General features: G+C 40.2%; 1 protein-coding gene across 6 annotated transcripts; it reads right to left on the bottom strand.

Annotated features, from left to right (window-relative positions):
* Positions 1 to 2,106: 2,106 nt before the first annotated feature.
* Positions 2,107 to 22,247, bottom strand: rbbp8l (retinoblastoma binding protein 8-like). 6 transcript variants are annotated; one of them, XM_076741569.1, is made up of 14 exons: positions 22,145 to 22,247; positions 20,158 to 20,251; positions 19,965 to 20,007; positions 14,065 to 14,160; positions 12,424 to 12,536; positions 12,076 to 12,151; positions 11,574 to 11,728; positions 11,429 to 11,475; positions 10,390 to 10,472; positions 9,358 to 10,081; positions 9,162 to 9,261; positions 9,000 to 9,064; positions 8,683 to 8,827; positions 2,107 to 3,751 (listed from the first exon to the last, which is right to left on the bottom strand). In XM_076741569.1, the coding sequence occupies exons 2-14, from the start codon at positions 20,216 to 20,218 to the stop codon at positions 3,690 to 3,692; spliced, it is 1,770 nt and encodes a 589-aa protein (XP_076597684.1). In that variant the 5' UTR covers positions 20,219 to 20,251; positions 22,145 to 22,247; the 3' UTR covers positions 2,107 to 3,689. The 6 variants fall into 6 exon arrangements, with proteins under 6 accessions (XP_076597684.1, XP_076597683.1, XP_076597680.1 ...); XM_076741568.1 differs by having other exon boundaries at positions 11,574 to 11,755; XM_076741565.1 differs by having other exon boundaries at positions 11,429 to 11,472; positions 11,574 to 11,758.
* Positions 22,248 to 23,575: the final 1,328 nt, after the last annotated feature.

Consider the following 23,575-nt stretch of genomic DNA (forward strand, 5'->3'; position numbering starts at 1 on the left):
GCCTCCTTGATCATCAAACTATACTATTTTGAATAATGTCTTGAGCATGATGCTACTTGTATTTCTCACAAATACATAAGAGCTGAATCATATACAGTTGGAGACAGAGAAGCAACATTCAAGAGCAGACATTTATTTCAGTAGTAGTGCATTCATACAGTTTCTAATAGTGTGTGTTAAGTCACTCTGATAAACAAAATAAATGTTAAGACCACACAACAACACCGCATTTAGTCTGATAGATTAACACACTGTAAAAGTCAATGCACAGTGATGCACTTACAGTAGCACAGTCAACCACATTTGAATTAACAGAGAGATGTGAGTGGCAGGGAAAGGTTTGTCACTGACCATTGACCAAGTCCTGTACTTAATGGATTCTAATGGCATCAGAGAGACATGACGGACACAGTAGAAATCAATATAACATCATTAGGACTGCACAGGGTTTTACACACAAAGTAGAAGTGTAAGTTTTGAAAAAAGAAAAGGAAAATAACAACAATCTTACATTTATTATCGAGTAAATGTTGGCTGACTCTATTGATTAGGACATGTCATTAAAATGTTTACATATTTACACAAAATGGACACATTAGCTCTATAGTGTTCTGTCACAAAAGTTATTTAACTGACTCTGTGTTCTTTTAGTACCTCCATCCACCCATATTACCACAAGCTGTCACAGCTGTGAGTGGAAAGTTAATTCTTGCAAAATATGTGTATTCTGAAAATGAAAAAGAGGAAGAGGAACTTGTTTTTTTTTTTTCTTCTTTTTTTCTTTCTTGGTGACTTAAGAAAGGGTGAGAGAGAAAGGGGGGCTCCATGGCAAAAATAGCAGTGCCAGCAATGCCAGGAAAGTGAAATAACTATACAGTTAATACTGTATGTGACATGAAAGGAGGATAGTGTAAGTGACACTTAAATGCAGTTTGGTTTATTTTGTGATTCTGTAAGACAAGGTAAGCAGGATAATTCTGTAAATTTTGAATTTGATTGGATAGTTTTGTTTTGTTTTTTAACAATACAATAATCAAAAATGTAAGATCAAATTTGAAAAGTCAGTCACTGGCCTTGACATTTTTCAGTGTTTCAGAAAAGGGGAACGGTGATGACAGTGCAGATTGTGACACTAGTGATAGTTGTACTGCTTTGGCAATAGCTGTGACGATCAATTTTGACCCATCAACAGCAGAGAGTAGACTGAACAGAGGTCCCCCTATCATTTAAATCTGACCATATACGAAGTTTCTATGAGAAAACTCAGGTATTGAACTCTTCTTCTTCACTTGGTCATATTTGGAGTTGCAGCTTGAGTTGTACCTTGTGAAAATGGATTGTTATAGCCTGCAAAATGTTTGACATTCTAAGCCTGACTGCATTATTTTTGTTTACCAATCTCAATAATCAACAGAATATGATGTTAACATGACATGGGGAGACTTGGACATATACCTATTATTGCAAACACTATATAGAATTAGACATTGCATGTTCCACCTCGTAAGTGGACCATTCTGATATACTGGAACTACATGTAATTAATTTTCACATAAAAGCACTGAATGAAAGGATGAGTTGTAGAGTTTCTCAGCATCTGAACACATTCATCCCCAGTGAAACATAACATAAATGCCTCCAGAAAAACAGTTAACAGTTTTTAGCAACTGCAGTTACAGCCTTCTCTTATCTTAATTGCCATACATTTTAAAAGTTCTATGTGAAGCATTTCAGCATCAATAGTTACATTTATTTTGAGATGTTAGTAGATTACAGCAAGCAAGCAAGGCCATCCTTGAGAGTCTCTACTGACCACTGCAATGTGTAATGTGAGGAATCTACCTCAGCAAAACTGTAACACTGAAGTTTTTTTTTCTGGTTTAAAAAGAAATTTCTTTAAGTCAACAGATACAGGCCACTGTGTTCTGCTTTTCAGTGGCAAACAAGGGAAGTGCTAGGAAAAAATACACATAACAAAACACTTCCAAACTGTAAATACTTGTCATTGTCTCAACCACATGTGAATTTGTTTACAGATATGATCTATTTTCCGTCATCTTTTATATTTGCTTACTCCTGTTCAGGCTCATAAGAGGAAGCTGGAGCCTTATGGAGAGCACTGGACAAAAGGCAGGTATAAACTTGATGTTTAAAATAGTTTCATGGAGAATTTTAAGTGACTTCAATCAATGTATTTACATCCACGTTGCTGTACTCAAACTTTCATATTAACAGATGGATCAAATGACTATGTGTCAAGTGAAATGAGTTGCTTGTAATGATGGACCCACAGAGTATTATCTGCTCCCCTGAGCACTATGGGCAGGTTTAACATCTTTAAGCACAACTTTACTGTTGTGATTCACTTTCAGCAGGTAGCTGATTTCAGTAAAAAAGCTCTGGTAAACAAAGGTTATATCTACCTGCCCAGCACTGTACAGCAGAGAGATGAAGTTAGCCACTGTTCTCCAGAGTTGCTGAAGCGCTAAACAAAGCTCAAATGAGACTGAGTATTGTCTGTCAGGTGATCACAAATACAACTCCAAATGAATGCTGAGGTTGCTCTGTGTTTGCTGAATGTGTAAAGAGGCAACTGTTGCTAACATGTTTGCTGCATCAACTTTATAAGGTGATAATAGATCATAGTTGTGGATACAAGTTGTTTCTGCCATCCTTAAGTGGCCAAAAACAGTTAGTCTGGGTTAAGGGCTATTCATAAAAAGTTTTCTAAGATTCTGAGAAAACTCAAGTATATCAGTTGCATCACTGAGATGTGAATTGTTAAATTGTAAACTTGAAAAATTGAAACTTTGAACTTAAACTAAAACAGTAAAACATGGTGCTTTCTAATGTCCTTTCAAATATGATCAAATGTCTTCATACTGTGGTTGGTAATGTAGGCGCATGGTTGGCTGATTGCCTTATCTGTTTTTGGGTGGCAGGTCTTACATGCATACCAAAATTTGATTGACACATTTTGCCTATCAGATGATCTTCTGCATACCATTAACGCCTCTCTACAGTCCAGTGTTTTTCTCAGTCTTCCTGTTGTTCTGAAAAAGGGTAATTTAGACCCATCCATACTTAGCAATTATAGACCAATCTAGTCTTCCTGTTAGCTGTAATTTTTTTAAAAAGGTTGCCTACAAACAGCTGCATAATTAGCAAACCCTCCATAACCTGATGTGTACCTGTTCTTCAGTGATTCTCAACATTTTAAAAAACAAAGACTTTCTCAGCAACTTCTCATCTATAGAAGTTGACATTTTCATTTTTGTGGGGTTCCATGAGGGTCGGGGTCTTGGTCCACTTGTTGGAAAAGATCAAGTGTCCAGAATATAGTGAATCTATGTCAGCTCTGCTTCAGTGTTTTATCAATGTACAAAGTAACCAAGGAAATAATTTACAGGTTAATGGTTGACTTCCTAATTAGTTTCCTAAAAACTGAAATTATATGAAAACTGAACTGTCATCAGGCCAGGGACACAACATGAAATTAATGCTCAGGTTGCTCCATGTCTACTGGATCTGTAAATACTCCACTGTTTGCTTATTTGTTTGCCATACTTAATAAGGTGTTGTCATGTCTGTGTTGTGTTTATAGCTTGTTGTGCTGCCCCCAAGTGGCCAAAACAGTCACTTAATCCAGGTTTAAGTAAGATCACCAAGTCAATGTGATGTCATGATCTTTAGCTCGGGCTCTTCTGCTCAGTTCTCACTGTGATCTTGATCTTCCTCTCCTGCTGAACATCTGTAAGAAAAAAAAGGAGATGGTTTCAGTTGTGGTGATTTTTATGATAGTTACTTTTATTGATGTATAAAAAAAAAAAGACAACACAAGGAGTTAGAAGGAAAGTGATTGAGACCACATCAGTTGAGTGGAAGTCATTTTCAAGTCCATTTAGATGACCTAGCTGAACTTCAGACTACACCAAAAAGAGTCCATATCAAGTAACTATACTGTTCAGCATTAATTTCATTAAATGTCGGATTTTGACTCATCTGTGCATTTTAAGTATGAGCTATTTAAAAGAGTAGTTTGACATTTCTGCAAGAAATGTTTTTTTCATTCTTTCTTTCTTGGGAAGATCAATACCACTCCAGTGTCTGTATGCTAAACAAACACTAAATGCCACATTCAGGTCTTATGGAATGGATGGTAGAGATGGTGCTGGGAGGAGCAGGCTTGGTTATTAGCAGATATTAAGACTGGTTATTGATGCCAATAACCAGCCTTAATATCAATGCAATTATTGATATGAATGAGTAATAATGGGGCACCACCCCATTTTTTTTTTAACCTTTTAAAGTATTTCATCCTTTCTAACTGTGTGTTGAGCAATTTGTACAGCAACAAAACGATTTCCTGCAGGGATCAATAAGGTTTTCATGTTTCTGAATCAGAATCTGAATTTCATCAGGGGAACAACGAAGGGTTGAATCCAAGCACAGATCCTCACAACCAGCTGTTACCACAACATATATTCACAAATAATCACAGACTGCCATTCTCCTTTCTTTTTTTCATTCTTTAAAAGATGAAGAAGGATGATGAACGTGAGAGGGATGGAGTACTTGCCAAAAAGGCCAAAAGTTTGTGCAAGCATCTCAGCAAATGAGCTGTCACACCTTTTTATAAAATATAGAATACAGATTTTTGCATGACCAAGAGACATAGAAACAGACTCCACCAATGACTGTATTTATAGTATCACAGACGACTCCTCTTTAAATGTACAATAGCGTTGTTTAACTTCAGCAATACTGATCAACAATCAATAATCCTTCAGTCATAACCCACAAGAAAAGCAACTGCCCTAACAAGCATAAAGGCAGCAAGCAGTGTGAATGTGTGTGTGTGTGTGTGTGTGTGTGTGTGTGTGTGTGTGTGTGTGTGTGTGTGTGTGTCTTATTTCACGAGAGTTTCAAAACCAAGAGATGTGTGTTTACATGTCTCTGAACACAAGGTGGTGGGGAGCAACAGTGAGTTGTGCCACTGCCTTTAAGGTGTGTGGGAACTCCTGTAAAGATGTGAGGATGTCTGTGTGTGCATTAGTAAAAGAGAGAGGGGGAAAAGAGATTTAAGATAGATAGAGATTTAAAATTTAAGATTTAAGATATTTAACATATCATCATATCTTAAATAGATCTTAATTGCAGCAGGAGGACACAATTAGTGTCTCTTTATCATACATACAATGCATAAAATCAAGTAAAATACAACAATTTGGAAGATTTGCAGTAGTGCATATGAGCAAGACAAAGCACAAAAGTTTCCAGCGTGTATCAGGAAGTCATACCTCGTTAAAGGCTAAGGTGATGAGACAAGTTTTACTTTTCTTTCAAAAATATTCAGTGAGCTGCTTCCCTGATATCTGTAGGTTGTGTTCCAGAGCTTTGGGGTGTAATTGACAAAGGCTGCATCCACAATTTTCTTTCAACTGTTGCTGGAAACCTCCAGTAGACCAGCAGCAGATGATCGCAGTGTTCTTGAAGGCAAATAATAAACCAGGGACTTAGCAATGCAGCTTGGCCCTCCTCCATTAAGGGCTCTGTATACGAGGAGGAGGACCTTAAAATCAATCTCACATGTTACAGGAAGGCAGTGCCAAGCTGCAGACTTTTGACTAAGTTGAATTCTCTCAGTGTTTTTTTCTGGAAGCCAGTAAATAGTACATTACAGTAATCAAGTCGCCTTGAAATAAAGGCACACATCAGTTTTTCAGCATCTTTTTGATTTATAAATGGTCGTACTTTAGCTGTGTTTCTAAGATGTAAAATGAATGTAAAGCTTAGATATGAATGTAGGATAACACCAAGACTTGTAACCTCAGATTTCATCCAGGGAGATTATTAAACACCATTTCTCTTTTTGTTTTAGGACCGACTAGAAGAAGTTCACTTTTGTCTTCATTTAACTGTAAGACATTATTGCTCATTCATTTTTTATTGCCAAAAGACAATAGCTGCAGCGTCATTTGTTTTGGCAGAGATGTACACTTGTATGTCATCTGCATAACTATGGAAACCAGTTTTCCTCCATTTTCTTTCAGCTCCTCAACAGATTCTCTTCCTCTCATTAACACTGCTATTGTTAAGCCATTTTAACATTTAGTGGAGAAACATTATTCAAAGCAGATGACATGGTATTGTTGAAATGTTAAACAATACCATGTTTGAACCAAAAATTTATTTTTAGTCTTTAGTCTTTTTAGTCTTTAGGTTAGCATCTAAAAACACACAGTGATGGTCAGAAATAGGTAATTCTAATGCTGAAACTTTGCCAATGTTAACCCTGCTGTTATTTCTTTATTTACTGTTAAGTCCAGAATGTTACCATGCTGATAAGTGGCTTCATTTACGTGTTACGTAATTTCAAAGCTGTGCCGTAAACAAATTCACAAGCTCCATAGTTTTGGATTCATTCTTTTTGGTGATATGGATATTCAGGTGACCATTCAGGATTAATCTGTCATGTCTAGAAATGTGATCAGCTCTTAAAATTCCTGCAAAACCACAGATGAATATGTTAATGGAGTGGGCGATACAATGTAACTATGAGCACTGGTAATTCTGCTTTGAAGATATTCAGATGACATAAATTCACACAGGTCAATGTTATTACACACAAACTGTGTGAGAACATGTCTCTCTCAGTGTTGACACTCTAGTAGTGCTATTTAGCCAGGTCTCAACTAAAAACATAAAAATCAACTAAAAATTAAAAATTACTGTAGCAAACACAGACCAGCAAACACAGACCACCTGGTAACTGACAGTTACCAGGTGGTCTGTGTTTGCTATGCTGTATTTGACCATGCCAGGAAGCAGCATGGTGTCTGTCTCATTTCTGATTTTCACCCGAGTGATTATGTCTGTGATTACTGTTGCTTAATTGTTCTGCATTTTGGTTCAGTGTGTGAGCTTTAACTAACTCCTTGATTGGCGCGTTATGAAGACTGGGTCCCTGGTGAATGTAATGAAGAGGGGGAAGACGGGCACTGGATCCATGACTGGGACAGAGACATCCTCTGAATGCCTTGGGTGAAGCAAAGGATTGGGTGAAGCTTTCTCCCTGTGCAGGCTGACCTTAATGTCTCTCTGTGCATTGTTTTGGTACAGCATGTCAAGAGCATGACGCAGGTTGGCACCGAGCACTGCAGCCAGTGATGTATGAATGTACTCATCAGGCCTAAAGTGGTCTTTACAGTTCCAAAAGGTCTTGAAATTGTTAATAATCTTTATCGCATGGTTGAGGCATTTCAATGTCAGCCATGTATTCAGGGCAAGGAGTCTGCTGAAAGATTTGATGCCTTCCTCCAAGGTTGGAATGGGGCCTGATTGAATACATGTTGTGACTGACAGTTGATCAGTTTCTCCAGTAGCAGGCAAAAGTCCTTCCTCAGGACCTCTGAGACAGTTTTCCTTTGCAGAATGTCAAAAGATTCAATGTGAATAATAATGTTCCAATCACTTGGATGTGTGCCTGGCAGCAGCTCTATCAGCTCTCTGACAGATGTGTCATACATGGCGAGATTTTCAGTCTTTGCCATTCTTAGATGCTTGGTTATAGAGTCCCTAATCAGAATAGCACCCACACCCACAGCTAAAATAAATTAAAAAATAAAATAAATAAAAAGAATTTAGACCCCCTGTCTTTATGTAATTACAGACAAATCTCAAAATTGTTTTCTTCTTCTTCCACTTGCTGGAGAAAGTAATTTCATCACGATTGCTATCTTTTTTGAATAATGATAATAATAATAATAATAATAATAATAATAATAATAATAATAATAATGATGTTAACAGTTTCCAGTCTGGTTTTAGAGCACTTGTAGAGATTATTAACCTACTGCTAATTGCAGACAGAGGTGACTGCTTGATTTTAGTTCTTTTAGATTAAGTGCTGCTTTTGAATGATGAAGATAAATCTGAAGTCATTCTGTTCAGTCCCCTAAATTCTTTCAGCTCTTTGGTATTATCATTTACTATTGTTATTATTAATACCAAGTTCTGGTTTGATGATCAAATAAAAAAAAAAAGTTCAATCATGTTTCCTCCAGCTGAAGTTAATCTCTGAAATTTTCATTCATTTTTATCAACTGCTGATCAAGAAAAAGTTGTACATGCTTTTATGTATTCTCAGCTTTATTACTGCAATGTCCCTTCTTTAAACCTTTCTTTTTGTGAAAGCTTTTGGAAATGTATTTTGTCTATTTATTTGATCTTGCTTTACTTACTTGTCTTTACTTTCACTGTGCTCATGTTCTTGGCCTTTTCACATTCTATCTGCCTTATCTGGTTTTATTTTTTCCTTTGTAAAGCACTTTGTGGCATTATTCAGAAAAATGCAAGATAAATAAAGTGTATCGTTATTATTGATACCTAGCTGTTTCTCCAATTTCTAGTTTTTAGGCACAGCTCAGTTAGCCAAGAGAGAGAGGTATCCATCTTCACATCTAAATTCTTTGCAAGAAAAAAAATTCTCATAATGTTGAACTGCTCCTTAAGTATTATACATGTGTCCACAGAATCAGAAGTTAGATGAATGTGTGGGGGAAAATGAATCTTAACCCATAAAGTTTTAGGTATGTGATTTCATTTGAACACCACAACCCAGAGGGATAGAAAGGAAGGAAGAAATACGCACAAGGACTACAAATATGAACTGATGCATACTGTCTGTGTCCGAGTCTCTGTCGGTTTCTGTGTCCACAGATGCCCTCTTCCTCTTGTAGCCGCAGTTGCTTTCTTGTCCTGACACACTCTCCTCTTCGTCCCGCTCATCTGTGCTGCTTCCTGTTTCAACTGCTGGTGATGATGACTGTGATAATGCAGAATAAGGACAAGGGCTCACAACAGAAAGAAACTCTTACCTCAAGTGTCAATAAACCAGAAACAGCTAATATTGTCAAATGAGAACGGTGAAATTGAATGAGCAAATATTGTAATAATATACAGCATAAAATCTACTTTGCTGACTTGAATTACCTTACCTTGCCATTTGATGATAAAGATTCTTGCTTTTGCAGAGCAGAATTCAGAGTCTCCAGCACTACTACTGTTAGAGACAACATGATACAAGTTCAATGTTCACCTGTGCGCAGTAAAAACATGTATACCAACACACACAGTGACACGTGAATTTAAGCTCTTACCTGGACGTAAAGATATAGTGAGGACAGGCACCTTCTTCCCATTGCTTTGGTCTGTCTTCCCATTCACTTCATCGATCTGCTCCTGCTCTTTGATTACCTGCTGTGACAAGACAATCATACCATGAATCCTGTTTGTTCCCTCTTTATCACCTCCCTTGTCTTTACCTTTTCATTTTGTTAAGAGGCCTGAAATTACCTTGCTCTTAGGTTCACTGGTAGGGTCTTCCTCATGTTGTTTCACTGGTGCTGTAGAGGAGGATGAGGTAGGGATGACACAATGTGGTGATGATACTGGACTTGTCTTCACATCCTTCTCAGGGCTGTTCTGTACTCTCTCTACGCCTTGTAAGGCTAAGGGTGAATAATCTTTTGGTGACTGGCTGGATATGGACTTTCCTCGATCTGATAGATCCAGAGGCCCCTCGTACACCTCTCTAAGCCCTTCTCCAGAGACCCTCTCAGCCGTGGCCGGTGGGATTTCCTTTTTCTCCTGGGGCTTCATTTGACCCTCCACATGCTCTGATAGACTCCTCAACCTAAACAACACAGTTGGCTCTATGGCGCTGGGCTTAGAGGTGCTCTGCTTGTGCCAGAGAGACCCAATACCCTGCCTTCGAGGGATGCCATGTTGGCCAGTTGGGATCAGGTTGGGAAAGCGCATCAGGTTTGGTTTGGGAGAAGGTTGTACCACTAAGCTGCTCCCTGGAGCAGCCGCAGAAACCCAGTCAGCGGATTCCGATAAGGGCCATGGCAGAGTAACAGGGTTGCTCTTAATTGGTTGAGGACGGCAGGGGACAGGAACGTGGAGCACATGTCTGCTGGGGTTCATTTCTCCACCAGTTGATGAAGAAGAGTTCCTAAGAAGGAGAGCCTGAGAAGGGATAGATGATTGCTGGTCCAGTCCTTCAACACTCTGAGATCTACGTTTTGAGACACAGAGGCCAGTCAGATAGCAAATGGTTAAATTGTCTATACAGGTCATTAGGCCACAGTATTGGGCATAACATATCACAGTGGAAAAAATGGAATATAGAGTTCAGTCTATATGAGCGATCTGAGCTTAGTGCTGACCTTTGATCATTCATCATTGCATCTAAAAACAATTTTTGTCCTCATTTGACTTGTGTCAAAGCCAATCACTGAGTTGTTCCATCAAGTCTTTACTTACACACTCCCATATAGTGGCACAACAACCCGTTTTGCCATTCCCTGTGTCCCTCTGTCTTACCTCCTCTCTCCAACACTTGATACGCTATGCTCTGTCTTCCAGGATGATGATGATGCGAGATTTGAAAGAGGCTTGTGTGGGCCCTGTGAGAGTGGAGAAGGGCAGCAAGCAGATGAAATGATCATGCCTGTGGCCATCATATTGTAGCAGAGAGTGCAGGGACAAAGGGGTTGTTTAGTTGAATATGTTATTCTAGACTGCTTGACTCAATGGTCCTTTATCTGACTGAGGTTTGTGCAGGTTGGAATCTATGGCTCTGGGGTCGGTAATAATATGTCAGTAGCCAACTGTGCTGTGTATTGATAAATCCAGGGTGCTGTCTGTGGTGCTGGCGTACAGACAGATTTGTAATTGTGCCCTTTTTATCCCACCCTTCTGTCAGTTTTTGGATCATAATATACTGCCTTCAAATGGGATTGTGTTTACTCTGGTCATGAGAAAAGTCCATAGAAATGGGATTCACCAACTCAGAGGTGGAAATTTTCTGAAAGCTCAGAGTTCATGAGCTGTGACATGTTTTCAGAGATAGCAGTGGCCATGGAAGTTTTTCGGTGTATGTTAAGTTAATATGTTGAAATTTTAGTTGTATAGAGTTTTTTTCTTTATAATTTCATAACTTTTCTGTCTAAAATGCTGATATTCCCAAGGGCCTCATCTTTTTCCTGTCATTAAGCCCTTGCATTTCCTGCATTATGTTACCCAACTCGCTAGCTTGCTAAATTGCTAGCCTTGATGGCTTTTAGGCACTGATGGTTATATCCATGTTGCCATTTTCCAGCAGTGGTGTTCTCACAACTTCACCACTTGAACCCCGAGCATATCATGTACATGACTTCCCATGTTGTAACCACCAACTCACGAGTTCCATTTATTCTTTAACCTACATACCATTAATCCTCAATTCTATACTATACTGCAGCCTATACAATCCACTCAGAGTAGTGTCACCTTCATGATCAACGTGAGGTGGAGTGAGAGGATCATAGAGACACACTGCTTAAAAAATGCATTTACACTGTGTGTTTTTTTAGAAACTTACAATGTGGCCTCTCTTCATCCCTCTCCATTGTCTGTGTTCAGTTTCTGCTTGATGAGAAACAGAAAACATGAACTCATGTAAGACAGAGAGGAGACAATCAAAAAACAACAATCAAACAATCCTTCCAGCTGTTCTTCACCCTCACCTGCAGTTCTTTGGTCAACCTCAGTTTTCGTTGCAGCATCACCATCTGCTGGCTGGTTGCTGGTCCTGCTGCTTGCTGTAGTGACAAGTGCCAAAGGTCCAGAAGAGGGCGTCAGTTCAGGGGAGATGTTTGGTTTGACCTCTGTTGAAGTGCAGCTGATGGAGGAGTGGTCACTGTGATCTCTGCTACATACACATAGTATTGCACAGATGCTGTGTAAGTGGTATTGATCGTATAATCAAAATGTCGACAAATCGGGTATATGTAATTCACTATGAAAAAATATTAGAAAAATGAAAATCAAACTATTTTCCCACACAAACAAAAAATAAATAGTAATGACACATTTGCTGCATTGACCATTACTCTGAGAAATACTTAAGTGAGTTGTAACAACTAATCTAACAACTGATCTTAAAAAAACAGAAAAAATTGTTTAAAGCCTCCCCTAGATATAAGATTGAAGTTGACTCATGCTTATGATGAAACACCATATACTCACTCAAGTGCTGCTCTGAAATTACCGATCTCATCTTTAAGTTTTTTGTTCTCCTTTTTCAGGTTGTTAATTTCTCCGGCTACAACACAGACCACAAATCATGATTAGAGCACTTAACAACAAAGTTGTCTTCAAAATGCATATTTCATGGAAAGGAAAAACACTGAGACGAGGTTAATTGTGAGAAGCAATCACCAAATGGCAGAAGGCAAAGTAGAGATAGGGAATTATTTAAAAAAAATAAATGCTTTAGTAGGAATGCTAGACTGATAAGAAATGTGACATAAGAGACAAGTTATGGATGACAGCTAGATGAATCACTGAATACGAAGACAGATATAAACAGAATACCCAGTAGAGAGATGTGCTGGAGGCTCTGTATCTGTGAGGCTTCAAATTCCTGTTGTCTTCTCTTGGCTACCTCCTGAGTTACTGTACATCTGTCACACAGTCCTGCCCTCAGCCTAAATAAACAGCAGGAAACAACACATCAGAAACTCAAGATGTATTTGTAAACACTTTATATTACTTACAATCTGAATGTTCAGGTACTAAATTCACCTCCCTGTGAAGTTAAACACACAACAACTTCAGCTTCAACAGAATCCGCATCATGAACAAGGACAATACAGAACACGAAAATGGGCAAAGCCTGACGCCATATGGGTGGGCTCTCCAGGTCAGGTAAAACACCATCCACATCACCAAGACCACCATACTTTACATAGGTAAGCGACATACTCATCTCCATTGAAATTAAACTTTCTTTTCCAGAATCGCACTCCTTGAAGTACTGCACATGGAATTTGAGGCACTGTGCCAAAGCCTGGAATCAGTCAGGAGCAAATAGACACTCTCACCAAGGAAAACACATGGACCACCCAGCTCACCCCTGTCACCGCTGACAACAAAGAATATGAAAGAAATCATTCTGGACTTACAAATACATAGCATAAGAGACAATGTGGTTTTCACCAGCATTCTTGAACAAACCACAGATGACCTGGAAAAATCTATCAAAGAATTGCTAACCAAACAGCTTAAAAGGCCTCCCAGGACCATCAACAACATCACATGTATACCACCTTTCACTGAAAACACCAACAGCTGATCACAACTGATCACCACGGAATTTGAACACTACAAACAAAGTTCAACAACAAGAAACCAGAGAAATCATGCAAAGACACGAACAGCTATCCCCAATACGAAAACCGATTATCAAAGAGGGAAAAATTAATTCAGTGGACAAATTATACATAGATGGACAATTGCAAAGTGACAAGGACATAACCCTCTAATCCTGTCTCATTTGCATTTTATTCAGATTTTATAATGTATTTCATTTGTTCTGTTTTAGTTTTTCTCTGTTTTTTTTTTTTTTTTGGTCTGCAGGTCCTGCTGTGCCATGCACACACACAGCTGTGTCTATACAGCTGTGTGTGTGCATGTCTATAAATTAATTGTCTTAATTGTCTCATCTATGATGAGAAGGGGTAAATCCTTAAATTCTCTGTAAAATTCAGACAGTAACCATCTTCCCCCTGTTGTGACTTATTAGATTGTAATGATCCCAACAAAATGCAATGAAAGGTTAAGGATAGAATTTCTAGGCACAGCCAATTGGTGGAAGGTGTTGGGTTTGGTGACCTGTTGCGGATGATGTGGTACTCTTGGTGTCATTGAACCACGACCTCCAGCTCTTGCTGGGGCGATTTGCAGCCAAGTGCAAAGTGGCTGGAATAAGAATCAGCACCACCAAGTCTGAGCCCATGGTCCTCAGTTGGAAAAGGGTGGACTGCCTGCTTCGGGTCGGGAAGGAGGTCCTCCTCCAAGTGGAACAGTCAAAGTATCTCGTGGTCTTGTGCATTTTCATGTTTAGGTCTTGACTCCCTTAGTATACTGTATATGGCTGTATACTGTTTGCACACTCACATACATATTTTAATCCTGATACAAAGTAAAAGTAGAATGTAACTTCAGTAGGCCTACCTGTTTTCCAGTGTCTTGATATTCTCAGTGAGTAATCTCTGTTGTTCTTTCATCTGCTGGTTTTTGGTGAACAATTCCTCCATTCGCTTTGTATCACTGTTTACACACACACACACACACACACACACACACACACACACACACAACAACAACAACAACAACAACAACAACAAGATTTAGTCTATTGTTAAAACTTCATACCAATCAGATGGCATGTCAGTCTATCTGATCAGTAAGATACAGAATATGTCTTCATTTGAACATTTATTTCTAATACAATTATTAATATCAATTGCTATTAATGGGGTAACACCCTGACATCAGGGACCAATAACCAAACCATGGGTACAGTATCACAAAAGGATTTTTCATTTAAAATGCTAGTGTCTCAAACTTCCGTTCTTTTTTTTTTTTTTTTTTTGTCTTTAAGAAGATGAAGAAGGATGATGAATGTGAGAGGGATGGAGTACCTGTCAAAAAGGCTTAAAGTTTATGCAAGTATCTCAACAAATGGGAGGAGGCTCATCCGTACTCAATGAAGAGCAATGTCGGTCAATGTCACACTTTTTTGTAAAATACGGCATATAGATTTTTGCATGTCACATGGAGGGAAAGCATCAAATCTGCCAAGCATAAGCATGCCCAAGAGGTGAAGAAACATACTCCACCAATGAGCGTGTTTACGGTATCTCTGCCATTCATTTTCATAATCTCCCTCTCCTACCAATTGCCTCACTTGCCAGTAGCCTCTCTCAAAATCACAAATGAAGCATAATGTGTAAGTAATTAAACTATGTGCCCTTTTGTATTTTCTTTTATATAATTCAGGGATGTTCACAGCATTTCACTTTTAACCAGAATTTAAATCTGACCACGTGACTGTAATCACTTAATGTATGAACTAATTAACCCAATCCCTGTGGCCCTGAAATTTCAATGTTTCCCTAATGATAGTAGCTTAAGATTTACTGTGCGTACCCTTTTCTAAATACAAGCGGTATGCGGTAAGGGTGTTGGGACCTGTGGGTTTAGAAAAAGAGAGGAAAAGGCACTCAAAGCAAAGCACATCCTAATGGCTGTGGGAAGACACAGTGACTATTTATTACACAGAAACCAAGGATGCAAACTCAGCTCAAAGTTCCGCAGCCATTGCACTAGTCTTTTTTTCTGCAGGAAATGTAAGATCTCTGTATATATATCGATTTCAGGATCCAAACATGGTTATCTCGTTGAACACAAGAGTCCTGTACTTGTCCAGCGACTTGGAGGACTGTTGCCTAAGCTACTTGAAGTATACACGTTTGATTAGGAATGATACCTACTGCAACTTGACATCGCAGTGGAAAGGCAAGGTAAATTGGGACACGATGATTGTTATCCTTGATGATGTCACAGCCAGATATGGTACAGGGAGTCCCCTGAATTCTGGTGGCTCCAGTGGGAAACCAGGACAAGGACCGGGATGAATTCAAATTGAATCTTAAACTTGCTGATGTAGTCAAATGCCCACAGTGACAATATATCACTTCAGATAACACCATAGGGGCAGAGTGATATTACAGTCTCTCCACACAGAACTGCCATGGCAGAAGGGTGGAATGTTGATTGCATACTGTAATGGTCTCCACGCAGCCTACTAAGCCCAGATGATGAAATCAGAGGTGCACTGTTTGGCTTGCGTAGAAAAACGCCAGACCAGCAACTTTAAAACTGAATAAGTCACACAGGATTCAGACATGGATAAAAGAAACAGATGAAAGGGCACAGATAAGCCCAAGTTGCCGCTGCACAGGAGGGCTGTGGATGAAGAGAAGGCTCTTGTGGAATGCACTCATGCACCCTGCAGAGGCTCTACCCCAGACCCATGCCTTGTCAGTGCTCTCTGTAATGAATGAAGAGCTGCTTCATCTGCCTGATGTTTGCTGTTTGTAAAACATACTGAGACAAAGCTCATACTAGAGTCAGTGAGCCGTGAGGACCCGTGGAGGCAAGTAATTCTGGATTGAAGGAAGTTTGTTAGGACTTATGGTGTAAATGTTGGAGCTTGAAGTTGCTGCGCTCACTTCCTCTCTAATAGAAGCAGGATGGGGAGTCCAACAGGACGCACAGGTCACACTCTTTTAGCTGATGTCAGGGCTAGGAGGAGTTTTAATGGATAACATCTTTTGAGGGATTTGGACTAATGGCTCGAAAGGGGAACCCTCAAAGAGCATGCAGCATTAGGGGTACATCCAGTGTGGTGCTAAAGCAAAACAGGTTTCTGTTGTCTGGCTCCCTTTAAAAAGCACTTCACCAAAGAATGAAAAAATGCCTGACTTCATGGCAGTATGAAATGAATGCAGCATACTTTTTAATCATAGATGGAGCCCAACTGTCATCTACTAAAGTCTGAGGGTAGTTTGACACGAGAGGCAGAGGATACAATCTGGGATCTGATCCTCTCTGTGCACATCAGCACTGAAAACGGGCCATCTACACCTTGTAGTAAGAAAGGGCTCTCACACCTGCAGGCAACAGTCCTATCTTTTACAAGCACTTACATTCAATGACCAGCCCCACAGCTGTTGGCCTACAATATCACTGGGAGGTGGAGGATCGTGCTGCCCAGCTGTGACAGTGTGGGAACCAAGAGTCATGCCAGAATGACCACTAGATTCTTCTCCTGCATGTACGCTAAGAGGTGAGGAATCAGGGGATCTCAGGGAAACTCTGGGCCACGGCCACTTAGAGAAGACATCCACAGTGTATATTGTGCTATCTCTCATGAGGCAAACAGATCTGCCTTTGCTTTTCCGAACCTGTCCCATAACATCTAAGTGTGGGACTCAGTTTCCATTCATTGTGGCAGGGACCTGCAAAACATCAAATTCTGTTAACATAGTTTACAGCCAGCTCATAGCCTTCTCCACTCCCTGTGTGAAAGGATTGTTTGTTCATCACAGCCCATGGCGAAGTTGTCTTGTAAGTGCTGGCCATGTTGCTGGAAATGCCTGCCGGTGTCAGGATTCAGCCCATTCAGTATTCAGTGTGTTCAAACTCTGTGTCTGAAGCAGGTTGTACTGAGATATCACCACTAACTCACACTGAATGGTAGGAGGTTGGTGATAAATTAGTATTGACTAATACATATTTTAAGAGAGGATTTCTAACTCAGTGTTTTCCAAGCATTTTGAGCCACGGCACATATTTTACATTAGAAAAATCACAAGGCACACCACCAAACAAAAATGTCATAAAAAGTATATTTAGTGAAATTTAATGAAAATCTAGTCTCAATTTACTCAGTTTACTTAGTGTGAAACCTTGGCCTGTTTAGTTGAACACAAAGCTGATATTCTTGCAGGAATTGAAGAAAGACACACAGGAAGATTTCACCTGATTGGTGCTCTAAGCCTTAGTGCACCAATCGGTTGAAATTGGATAATCTTCCATGGCAAACTTGATGATTTCTCATGGCACACTTATGTGCCGCGGCACAGTGGTTGGGAACCACTGTTCTAACTCATGAAAATGTGTGGAATTGACTAAGCCATGCATGCCACACTGTGTTTGTGTGTGGCGGCACACCTGCCCTGCCCTGAAAAGGGTCGTTATATTGTCTTTGCGCAGCTGGATTTGGACCTGCATCATGTCATTTCCACTGACGTTACCTTTTTTTGTGAGAGGTTTTTTTTGTTTTTTGGGTGGGGGTGACGCAGAGCCTGCTGAGCTGCAAATGCTGGAGGAGGACATTGCAGTGGGGGAGGAGATGGAACCACAGCAGGTGCATGTTGGGACGTCACATCCCAGAGCAGGCTGCTGCTGCTGCTGATGAGGCTGAGGTGCAGCTGCGCTGCAGGAGGTATGCCTCTTCACTGATGCTGTTTCCTTGGCTGCTTCATATAGGTAAACTGTGGTGCTTTTGAGAAGTGGTCCAAACAGCCAAACAGCCCGTTGGGGCATATGGGACCATCTAGTAGCTCCTGTCTGATGAGGGAGGTAAACTAAGACATGTGCAGCCAAATATTTCTCTTCATAATCCTGGATACAGCCACCGTTGTCGGCATGGCGAGAGTCGGGACAGCTATCATAGCCATCTCTATGTTGGTTGCAAGCTTTGAGGAGAGAGCTCAGACTTAGTGGCCATAGGAGGAGGACAGCAGCACAATGTTATTCTGAACTGCAGAAATGGCGCACTGGTGTGAACTGTGCAGGAGGTTAGCATAAACTTTGTATCCGGAAACTTTCACTTTCAGTTTCCAGGCTAAGAAAAGACTGGCTCTTTGAAGAGCTGGAGCTCCATGAGGTGAGGCCACAATGGGGGACGTTTGGCCAGCACCTCCTGGTGGTAAACGTCCCCACCTAAGAGGCTGCAAGCAGATGCAGGTTATACTGCCAGCATTACAATGCCCCTCAGATATGCTGCCTTCCTGATGATGGCTGGCAAGTCCTGGATAGCTTGAATCTTGCTGGCAGACTGACAAGGCAAAGTAGAGCCACTGCGGCAGAGCTCATGACCAGGGTGGGGATGGGGAAACCAGCAGATTGTGGAGCCCTGCCACTGTACATATAACTGTGCGATATATTGGCAAACACTGTTGGGCTGATGGTAGCTGTTTGGAAAATTTTAGCATATTGCCCAACCCTGTTATACTTAATGTCGCAGAAAAACTACAACCACAAAAACATGATTGTGGCCATTTACAGTTATGGAAACAGTATCACTATTACATATTTTGTCCATTGGAGAACATTGCCAAGCTTATTTTTCAACTTTAAAAATTTCCTGTGGACACTTCAATATATGGACAGGAGGAATGGGCATCGACCCTCCAAACATGAACATGGTTAGTAGATCACCCAGTCCACTGCCACAGCCACCCACATAAAAAAACACATGGATGGCTGGACAGGCTACATTCATTGAACAGTATGCTTGCTGCAAATTTTGAGTATTGTTTTTAATTGGATCTCTTGTTTGAATTGGCACTGCATCTCATCATGCCAATCAAAATGTGCATTGTTCTAGCCAACCTGAGTCTGCCATGCCTGGCACCAGCTGATCACATGCATGACAGAACTTGGGGCAAGAATGTCTTTTAGCGCTGGAAATTCAATAATATTTTCCTCATAAAATCATGAAAAGGCTTTTACATTACTGCACAGTGTAAATCCCATGAGCCAGTTGCTCAAAAGAGATCAGAGTTTCGTGACCTGACCGGAAGCCAGCAGAACCCATAAGCAAGAGACAACAAATGTTTCTCCTCATGTAGTACAATGCAAAATGCTCAATGTCAAGGCTGAAGAAACCTGTTCAGTACCTCCCTAAATGCATGTTTTTATTAACCTTTATTGACCAGTTTAAAAAGTTTCTTAGAAAACTAAAAATAAGAATTGTAATGTAAGTTACATTACTTTGACAAAGTAGTTCAACTAGTTACACTACTTATTACATATTTAACAAGGTAAATAGTAATCTGTAACCTATTACATTTCAACCTTCCCAATACTGGCTGGCCTATAATTTGTACATATTGACAAAATTGTCCATTTTAACAAGTTAATTAATCAGATACTGAGCCAGATAAATTGGAACACTGTTTTCATGGTAATGGGATTACTCCACTTGCTACTACAGCATTTGAAATTGAATCACTTTCTACTTTCTAATCAAAATGACCCCACTATTTTGACCGTTTTGACTATTTTTATTTTTTGCGAGTTCTAAGGAGAAACAACACATTTTGTGACTTGGTAGCAGACTGAAATGGTTGTTACAGGATGAGCTCCTTTACAAAGTAGACTTCAGGCCTGAGAACGGCTCCAACAGTGGCTGAGCCTATGTGTTGCTAAATATGAATATCTTGTCGTTGTCTAAACATGGTCATCTCGAGACCTCGGGAAGCGAAGAACCCACTCACCAGCCCTTCTTGTTGGACAGCTCTTGGATTTTCACTTGCCACCCTGGAAGTAAAAACACAACACACCTGATTAAGAGGAATTAAGGTGAAATCATTCCTGCAAATTCTATGGGATACTCCTCATATTACAGCAGCATTACATGTTTCTCTCTCTTTTTTCTGTTACCAGTGGCTGCTGATGATTTCCACTTACCCTCCACTTCTCGCTCGTGGACCTCCCGCAGTTTAAGGAGTAGGCTGTTGAAGCACTCCATTGCTATGATGATCTCCTTTGACCTTGAATCAGGCTATACAACAAAAGAGGGAAGATATTTCTCCATATTTTTGGTGGATAGAATCAAATTGTACTGAATGTTTTTACACTGAATTTTCCTATAGGTGTGCTAGACTTGACTAGACTTGGCATTGCGACCCTTTACACACCCTAAATCCAACGCTTTTACTGATCATTTGAACTACAAACTACAAACTGAGTGGAAACATAATAAATCAGTCAGTTGTTAAGGGCTTGGGTGTTACAGCCTGAGGACTGTAATGAGGACAGCACTTTGCTGACACTGCACTGCCAAAAGCTGTCTCCATTACACAAATGTGGGAGCAAATTTTGTTTGTTATATCAAGGATGATTGGAACTAGTTAGACTGGTCCTGCCAGATCTGAGACTTCCGTCTGCAGTATGTGTTTTAAGTCCAAAAAACAGCTTTTATAGTTTGCGCACATGTATGTGCACACATACTGTATCTGTGCATCACATGATGCCAGTTTAAAACTGTGTATCATTTATTACAAGGTAACAGAATAAGGTTATTTCTTGACTGAGAGTCTAAATGCAAACTGGTAACTTTTTTGCCTACAAACTGAAATCCTTAATGTGCTTCACTTCTGCTCTCTGTCTCATTGTCTGTCATGCACACACAAATGATCACTGCTTATGTGCACAAATACATACACAAGTACCATTTTGCATTTTGATCAGTGTGGATCAGGCTTTCTCGACATGTCAGGATACGTCAGGCAAATGGCTGTTCAGATCACCTCAGCAGTGCAAGAAAAAACCTGTTTGCCTCTATATTACTGCTCTGCTGTCTCTAGATCATTATTCACACACGCATGCATGAAGTTGTCACTGTGTCTATTATTTCCATGTAGATACAGGGTATTTCCAGTATATTCATCCATAACTCTATTTCTTCAGACACCACTGTATCACAGTTCTCCAACAGCTGACAAAAGAAGTACCACAAACTGTGAAAATCTGTGGTCCTGGATGACACAAGCCTATAGAGGGATACAAGCGGTGTAGATAACAACCTGACTGCATGTCTCACTGCTGCAGCTTTAATGTGCCTTTCTCAAACACCTCCCATCGGCTGGAAGGTTTGGTGTTTGATAAAAACCAGAACTGACTTCAGAATGGAAGTTTTGGTGTTCATACTTCGTTCACTGCTGTCACATGATATCAGCTGATGCTGTTCTGTACAAATGAAGCAGCCAACGTCTAAAAAATGCCATTGTTGGAGCTACTTTGTTTTCAATACTCCTGTGGCTTCTCATTGTCAGCATGTCAGACAAGTAATATGACTGGAATGACCAACATCGAAGAGTGACAGTGAGCAAACTATCTTCTCACTCATTTATTTCAACTGTGACAATCACAGAAAAATGTGGTTTTTATGCAAATAATGATGAATGATGAAATACAGTCATTTTAATACCAAAGCTCCAGTCTGTTACACTTGTGTATGAGCTCCACCCTACACACACACACACACACACACAGGCACGCAGGTACCCAGCCACCCACCGACACCCACCCACACACACACACACACACACACACACACACACACACAAGCTTATAAATATATCTTTTATAAATATATCTTTTTTTCTTTAATGTCTCAATACAACCCCTGAGCATATGTAAACGTGGTTTACAAGTTAATCTATGACACTCTGTCTTTGCTTAGTTAAAGGCCTCCATGTATCTTATTATTGACATGCAGCTGTATATTTATCTAAATAGACTTCATGCTGCAATTTCTGAGAAATTGCAGTAACCGACCCTAACACTCCAGGCCACACAGACCTACTCTACCTACACCTACTCTACACACCTGCCAGGCAAATCTATTCTGGCCCTCAGGCAACAACTCAGAGCTTAATTAGTGGTATCTCACCTCATCCAGCCGAGGACCCCTTCAGCTGTTCACTGCTGGACACCGTTTTAGCTTGCTTGCTTCAGAGATGGACTGAGTGATACAGAGACGGAATGAGAGAATGTGCAATAAGGAAGAGAAAGAAAGGAGAATGAGGTTAGGGAGAACGTCCCACACCCTTCCCTCTCTCATCTCTCCACCCCAGAAAACCGGTCGGAGCGGTCGTCCCCTTGAGGAACACAAACACTGAGGCCTGGGCAAGTTCTCCCTTGATATACCTGTTCTGCTGAAATCCCACATAACCGGCTAAACCAGCTCTATAAAGCCCTGTGGGGATAGAGGAACAAAACTGATTGGGAAACAGAAAAGTGCAATGCAATAACTTGCAATGATACACTGAAATCAGAAGTTAGAGTTTAAATAATCCATTTTCTTTATCTGATTAAATTGCATTCTGAAAATAAACTTACAACACTGGTATAACTTAAAGTTCTCAGAGCACAACAATGTTACAAATAGTATCAAAGACTCATTATGTCACTAACTTTAATTTATTCTGGATGGATATTTTACATAGAGGTTGTTATCACACAGTAGAAGAGTGATAATAAAACTAAACAGCCCATTGTTCTAATTTGCAATACAGAAATCATATCTTGCTGTTTCTGTACATACAGTACATATAGGCAGCTGAGTGTGAATTGAGCCATACAGTTTCAATAGGGTGAGATGAACTCGATGACTGTTGTACTGGTATGTACATCAATGGAAACAACAGACAATGGCAGTGGCACGTGTGTTGTCTCTGTGTGCTTGATGAAAAAAATGCCATTTCCTGTTTCCTGATCCAGATTCCTTATAACCGGCCTGACTGGGCTGCATCTCCATCGTCATCCTCTTTCACTGTCTTCAAACTGCGACTCCCTGCTGCCACAGGTACCATAAATACGTACACTTAAGAGAGGAATAACGAATTATTTTGTGTTTTTATTGACAGGTTCAATGAAGCAGGGAGAGACAGCGACAGAGGAAAGATCCTCCAGGATGTACACACATTCAGTAGATGTCGTGTACAGAATAGACCAAAATAATAATACTAAAATTACAACAAAGACTCATATGAAGAATATGGACCTGACAACGTGTTCAGTGCTGGCAAACAGAGCCACACAACCTCCTCTCTGCCATGAAGACCAGGAAAGAGGACAGACTACACAAACACGCAAGAGTCAAAGCTCAACCACACCATTCACAAAGGGGAAAAGAGAAAAAAGACAAGACTGAATCTCCTGCAGGTTGGTGATCCAGATTCAAGACTTCTGGAGGGAAGCCAGAGGGTCTCAGACTGGCCAATAGTCCAGCACAGAAAGCCTTGTGAGAACAAAGGAGGGTAAAACAGGAAAGAATGGAGGGAGGAGAGGAAGTGATGAGGAAGGCTCATGGCTGTTAGAC

This window comes from Chaetodon auriga, chromosome 10 (assembly GCF_051107435.1).
Source record: "Chaetodon auriga isolate fChaAug3 chromosome 10, fChaAug3.hap1, whole genome shotgun sequence".
Lineage (NCBI taxonomy): Eukaryota > Metazoa > Chordata > Actinopteri > Chaetodontiformes > Chaetodontidae > Chaetodon > Chaetodon auriga.

What these genes read in the sequence shown, in the direction of transcription:
- rbbp8l (XM_076741563.1), bottom strand. Translation starts at nt 20,218, where the DNA reads ATGGAGTGCTTCAACAGCCTACTCCTTAAACTGCGGGAGGTCCACGAG. An exon ending in ATCAAGACACTGGAAAACAG is followed by an intron (nt 12,537 to 14,064) that starts GTAGGCCTACTG and finishes CTGTTTATTTAG; the next exon opens with GCTGAGGGCAGGACTGTGTG. An exon ending in CCAGTGAACCTAAGAGCAAG is followed by an intron (nt 9,262 to 9,357) that starts GTAATTTCAGGC and finishes GTCTTGTCACAG; the next exon opens with CAGGTAATCAAAGAGCAGGA.